Genomic DNA, 7056 nt, shown 5'->3' on the forward strand with positions numbered 1-7056 from the left:
TTATATGGAATTGAACGAAAATGAAAATTTGCTTGATAATTCAACTACGCTTGTTGGAGAACAATAAAAACACTACACTCAACAAGCCACCAATAAAACTCAACTGCCTAACCTATAACCAAAGTCTCCTTTTAATTTGTTTTTAAAAAAAAGCGCTTGACAAACTTGCCCCGTATGCCGAAGTTGCCCCGGTCTCTCCTATATGAATGTAAAGTGTAATTGTTTGAAATATCATAAGATATTACATGTAATTTAAAATATAGTTATAACCAGAATGTTGAAAAAGAAGAAAAATATTAACATTTTCATGATCTGTTGATTGGTTTCTGCTGTAAGCTCACCCTACATTTTTTTGTTCTACTCTTCCTGCCTTTTTTCTTCAGACGTGCGTGAAGTTGTAATATTAATATATGTTCCTTTTGGGTTTATATAAAAGTTTTTATTAACTAGAAAAGAATGTGTTAGAGGTTCTGACATCAAGTTTCAACGCAGAATAATTGGTAATATTAGTGAATATATTTTTTTTCCGTTGTAAAGATTAACGGGAGTTCACACAAGTCGAGATAAAGAAATGCCAATGTAATCTATTATGAAAACATCATTATCGCAAAAATTCAAAAGTTGCCAAGTTTCTAGTAAAAAATATTAATTTTTTACTTTCCCTGACTAAATCTTTCTGGATCATTTGAAAACAACATATGTATANGCAAAAAATACGGTAGTTTAAAACTATTGGTATATCGCAAATAGAAACATACACAAAATCTATAATGCATATACACATTTAAATGTATACAGTACTAATACTTTTCGTTTCAAATATACAACGCTCCATATTTGAAAATGATATTTATAGTATAATAAATTTTAGATGCTAAACTACTAGATAGAAAGATTAAATGGGATTTGTTCTTACCTGGATGCCGAAATGTAATTGGATTGAGTCCTTTCCCTTCTCTATATCCGCTTAATGCCATACAACCACCGAAAAAGGTTATCTGGTAAGCATACGTGAAAAATATAGAAGTAGCAGAATAGTAAGAGAACATTCTCACGAGAGGAAACTCGGTCGTCATTCCAATACAATATGCAAGAAAATTCGTAAGAGAAGTCAATGTAATGGAAATTCCTGCTTTTCGATAAGTTTCTTTCATTCGTCTTTCCACATTTGTCGAGGGATCTGTCATTCTCCAACACGCAATCAACACGAAAGCGTCGTCTATCTCTGTCACTAAATATCAAATAAACTGTAATTACAATATACGTATTATTTAATTAAGCTGACGATAAAAGTAATACTTACCTATGACAAAAAACGGAATGGAGATATTCCAATATGACCCTTGTATCTTGCATATCCCCATTAAACCAAACGCTGTTGCTATTGCCAATCCGGCGGAACCCACACTTGCCACACCAAGCCAAGGTTTGCTTCTCACGAAATTTAAACTCATACAACTTATTATTGAGAAGATGGAAATGAAACCGACAACCGCCCCTATCATTGGTTTTAAAGTTTCAAATAATACTTTGGCATCATCTTCAACTGATTTTAATGGATCCTGAAATATTTTAATATGTTCGAAATGGAATTTATCGATCTCTTTTCGCATTTCTCTCAGCCATAGACTCATCCAGTGGTGTTTCCATTTCCTGCTAGTATCTAACGGATAAAGCAATCTTATTGCGTGTGCTGCTTTTACGAACCCATCTTTATCGGTGTGAACACCTCCTAAATTAGTTCCATATATATTATAAGACAAAGTCATCAAATCAATATCTACAGGATATTTAATCTTCCATTTTTTGGCGGTTACGTTGTTCATAATCAATTTCGAAATTGGATTTTCGAAACATTTTTCTTGAACTATTCCACAAACATCGGAGTACTTGATTGTGTCTTCTTTCGCTGTTACGGGAGTATTTTTCAGAATATCATTTAATTTTTTAATTTCTTTCGTTACTTTATCATTCAACATGTTGCCAAAATTTTTTTTAACGATGAACATTATGAACGCTTCAGGTGGATTAGGGGTCCGTAACGTATCGAAATGTACAGAAGTGTTGAATGGAAACATCTTCTCTACAAGTAATTTGGTGTAGTAGACCCTTCCTCTATCTGCTACAACTAACTCTTGGAGATTTTCGTTTAACGACAATTTTGAAATACCAAAAGAAACAGAAGCCGTAATTAATATAGGAAGTAACACAAAATATAAAGGATATCTGGCAACTTTTTCTCCCAGTTTTTCGAAAACTTGTATCAAAACATTTCTTACGCAATCAATCTTCATACTTGAATCTTTATGGATGATCTGTAAAATTACAAATAAAGATAAAAAAAGCTTGCTAATTAAATTTCACAATTAATTTAATGCTTTTTAAAATGCTTTTCTATACTGTATTGTGATAATAACATAAACAATTAAGTAAAAATATGGAATAAAATCCAATGTATTAAAACATGTGTTATTATTTAACACTTATTGTTTTCTCCAACCTGCTTCAATAAAAAGAAGTAAACCATAAATAGATGAGAAAAGAAAAATTTACTTTTTAGATGTGATTTTTAATGGTTTTTTTATATAGGTTTAAGGAAAACCTCATTGTGTTAAAAATAATAAAACTAAAAAACGTTTACAGTGAATACAGTTAGTAATAAGGAAATAAAAGCTGATGAGAGGTATCACACTCGAAATGCATTGTCTTGTAATTGATATCAATAAAGTCTAAATTCATTCTTGTATTCTGCAAGGGTTTCCTGTATGATAAGACCTTAAAAAGCGTTATTATAAACTATAAATGTTTTGAAACTAGAATTAAAACGGAACAAGAAAGTAGAATTACAACAATTAAATTTTAATCTGTATTTCTATTTCGTCAAGTGGCTGAATAAAACAAACCACTAACACAAGTCGCGGATTCTGTTTTGATCAAAAAGCTATCACGTAGAATTCTCCTGTTGTTTATTTATCTTTTCGAAATTAGTCTTTCCTTAATATCTCTCGAATCAATGGTCTCAATTTCTCTACAATTTTCAAGAAATATTTTCCTCTCTACACAATCCTTTTTAAAAAATATCAGAATTTTTCGAATTTATGCTACGAAATTATTAAGAGTCAAAGTAAGTGAAAAATTTTTGTTTCAACGCACACTAGCATACATACATTCAAAAAAGAAAATCGCAACGTTTTTGTATTTTCATGGTCCTCAGTCCAAAAATATAAACTCTGAGAGATGGTCATTTCTGACCAAATCGTTAAACTTTCCCTTTGTTATATGACATCAGGAAAAGTAAAATTGAAATAAAATAATGATGGTGCAGTCACTTATTTTAAGTAAAATATAATCTAACGACAAATAAAGTTTAAATCTAAAGATCTCTAAAACTGTTAAATGTATTGAAAGTAATCAATAAAAAATGTCTTCAAAATATAATAATAATGATATTGAACTAAAAATGATAAAGTAAAAAATAGTGTAAAAATAACATACTTAGAAATTGTACGATCGAAAACTGGATTCAAAAAATTTCCATAAAATAATATAATCGAAGAGACGAAGAATATATTCTTTATCTATATGTATAAATGAAAATGTTTGGATGTTTGTTCGCTATCCACTCCTAGACCGTTTGACCAATTGCTACGATAATCGGTACTTACGTTTATATAATGCTAGCTTAAATAATGTTTAACATCATATCCCATAATATCTATTGGATTTCTGTAAATCTCCAAATTTCTATCTCCATTCGATTTGCTGGTTTACACGTAGCGCCTTCTATTAGAAACAAATTTAACAGAATCTATCTGTTTATATGGTCATCTAACTTCGTCTGGAGAGAAATTTGAATCGAAGTAACGTGACATCCATTCCAAATCTGCAGTTTGTATATAGTACATTGTGGCCTCCTGCTCCAAAATATTTTTGTCTAGTCACAACTTTCATGTATCTAATTTCTATCTCGAAATTATGAAAGAACAGGCAGACAGGCATACAGACTGACAACAGTCGAAATTTATATATGATATAGTTTTGCTAAATTCCAGAACGTAACTCCATATTTTGCATTAGTCCATTGTTTCGTATAGCATGGATTCGCATAACACGATACTTTTTCAGAACGTAGCTACCGTGTTATATACGAGGGATATTATATCTGTAATATATGCCAAATAACATGATACTTCAGTTAGATACATTGCAAAAATGTTTTTGTTTTTAAATATCTTTCAATCCTCATCTATCTAATGCAATATAATTCTTAATACAATTTACGCTTTTTTTAACTTTATTAGTTACGCCCGCGATCTCCAGCGTATGGTGTTAAAATTTTAAATATTTTTAAAAAATTCTGGAAAACGGAAGTAGATAGAACCAAAGAGTTTTTTCCCTTAAAATTTTACTTAATTTTCCGATTAATCTACGGTTGGAAAGTTTGAACAACCACTTCGTTAATTTTCTACGAATTTTTTATTTGTAGAAAATGAATAAATTCGTTTATATCATTTATTGGAATAAACATTATAACCGTCTTCGTTTGTTCCACACAGCCGTACAAAACTGTAATTTATCGAACTTTGCGATAAAACGAAAACGTCAGATACTTTGGCGCCGTTCTGGTCCCCTACCATGAGGAATTAACAAATTTATACTAATTTAAATTGAGCTTACTTGAATACTGTTTAATGTAAATGGAAGAACATCTCTGTACAAAATTTACTTCATAACTCATATCACAGCATATATACACTATCTGGCCAAAAGTATCCGGACACCCCTAAAGAAGTGGATCTGGCAGGTGATGGTCGTTGATGTGTAACTGAAACATATGAAAGTGTTGGTAGTGTTTTGTCAGGTCATATTTATGCATTTGTGAGACAATGAGTAAGTCAAAAGAGCTTAATGTGTTTGATCGTGGCATTATAGTGGGATGCCACCTTTGTGGGAAATCAATTCATAAAACTTCAGACATTGTACAGAAGCCAAAATCCACTGTGAGTGATGTAATTGTGAAGTGGAAACATCAACGCAGTGAAAGTGGAAAAAAACGATGTGGCAGGCCGAAGAAAATGAGTGAACGCAGCCGTAGAACCCTGAAAAGGATAGTGAAACAAAGTCGCACGTCCTCGTTGGTTGAAATCACTCATGAGTTCCAAAGGACATCAGGCATTAGTATTAGCACCAGGACTGTTCGTCGAGAGTTAAAAAACCTGGGATTCCATGGTCGTGTAGCCGCTCACAAGCCGAACATCACTCCCCAGAATGCGAAGCGTCGATTGCAATAGTGCAAAACTCATCGTCATTGGACTGTGGATATGTGGAAAAGTGTTCTTTAGAGTGATGAATCTCGCTTTACAATCTGGCAGTCCAATGGACATGTCTGGGTTTGGCGGATGCTTGGCGAGCGCTTTTTACGTGACTGTATTGTGCCGACTGTAAAGTTTCGTGGTGGCACCATCATGGTGTGGGGGTGCTTTTCATGGTTTGGCCTGGGTCCCTTAGTTCCTGTGGTTGGAAACATGAACTTTAAGATGTATGTGGACATTCTGGACAATGCTGCTCTCCCAACTCTATGGAAATATTTCGGGGAAGGCCCATTTCTTTTCCAGCAGGATAACAGCTCCATTCACACATCGAGACTTGTGCAGGTATGGTTTGATGAAATGGGTGTTCAAAAACTGGACTGGCCTTCTCAGAGCCCCAATCTAAATCCCATAGAACACCTTTGGGACAAATTAGGACGCAGATTACGTAGTCAGCCACATCGACCATCCTCACTGCCAGCACTCACTTCAGCCGTGATGGACGCCTGGAAGTCAATTCCAATGGCCACCTATCAAAAACTAGTGGAAAGTCTCCCCAGACGTACACAGGCTGTCATCGATGCAAAAGGAGGACCAACATCATATTAATATATGCCTCAGGACTCTCCGAGTCCGTACTACTGGGTGTCTGGATACTTTTGGCCAGATAGTGTATATATTGCGTGTATATGCGATGACCTGCAGAATAATTCAGTAAAACTTGTTTTAAAGATTAAAATCAACGGATTCTCTTCTTATCAAACCACTTTTATTTACCTATATATTTCGAGAAATAATTGGGTTCAGGCTATACTTGATACTAGAAATTATAAATTGAAATCCACTATAATAGAAAAGCAATTGGGATATTACAATATTGTATGAATTTTTACAATATGTGATTGTTTAACATGTAAAGTTTCTTAAATTTATGCACAGAAATGTATTAAATTATGTAAGTTTATGATTTAATAGAATAATTATATCAGTGCGAATGTCATATAGAATATAATGTATATGCATATGTAATATACACACACGAAATTATAACGGAAAATAACAGAATTAATTATTTCAGTTTACTTTAATAATTCGATTCGATTGACGAAAATTAATAATGAAAAGATTTAATGCACTCCCCAAAATAAGTGAAAGGTTCGATTTTTTTTCTTTCAAGAAGCCACACAACTATTGATCAACTGGTATCGAAATATTCGTTCTAGGAAAATCATCGCAGCAATTTTCGATTTTCCGCCTAACAATGTTAAAAAAATACCTAAATCTAGAAAGATCAGGAACTAAATTTACCCAAAATAATCGCTTCAACTACAGCAAAACTCAAAAAATACTCAAAGCAATCGCATTCGAACAAAGAAAAAGACAATTGTCAAAATTTCATTGTTTCGTCGCGACTCAGTTTATTGTTAAAAATTTTAAATTTTTGATAGAATTTCAAGGTTTTCGTGTCTGTCTTTCTATTGAGACAGATCATTCTGCTTTTTCACTGTAGTATTTAATTATCTCCACAGAGATCAGGTAGAATCCATTTTGTTAGAGTTAGGATGTTCGAAGACGCTCATTGACTAGGATTCGACTTAAATGATGCAATAACAAAATCTTCTAAAACTGTTGTTTATATATTGTTGTTGGGCTGCAATTTGAAAAAAAAAAACATTGTAGATGTATAAATGCCCACTGTAGTCCGCCTGTCTGGCCTTCCTTAATCTAAAAAACGCAGTAAAGTAAA

At 32.8% G+C, this 7056-nt stretch overlaps 1 protein-coding gene across 1 annotated transcript in view; it reads right to left on the reverse strand.

Annotated features, from left to right (window-relative positions):
- LOC111641419 (patched domain-containing protein 3-like) overlaps window positions 1–2294 on the reverse strand; it is a 15512-nt gene extending 13218 nt beyond the window's left edge. Inside the window, exons 1-2 of the mRNA XM_023387583.1 lie at window positions 1304–2294; window positions 917–1231 (exon numbers count right to left, since the gene is read on the reverse strand). Coding sequence (XP_023243351.1) covers window positions 917–1231; window positions 1304–2294 — 1306 coding nt within the window. The remainder of the gene's footprint in view (window positions 1–916; window positions 1232–1303) is intronic.
- Window positions 2295–7056: the final 4762 nt, after the last annotated feature.

This window comes from Centruroides sculpturatus, unplaced genomic scaffold (assembly GCF_000671375.1).
Source record: "Centruroides sculpturatus isolate CEXI.00-Female unplaced genomic scaffold, Cexi_2.0 scaffold1339, whole genome shotgun sequence".
Taxonomy (NCBI): domain Eukaryota; kingdom Metazoa; phylum Arthropoda; class Arachnida; order Scorpiones; family Buthidae; genus Centruroides; species Centruroides sculpturatus.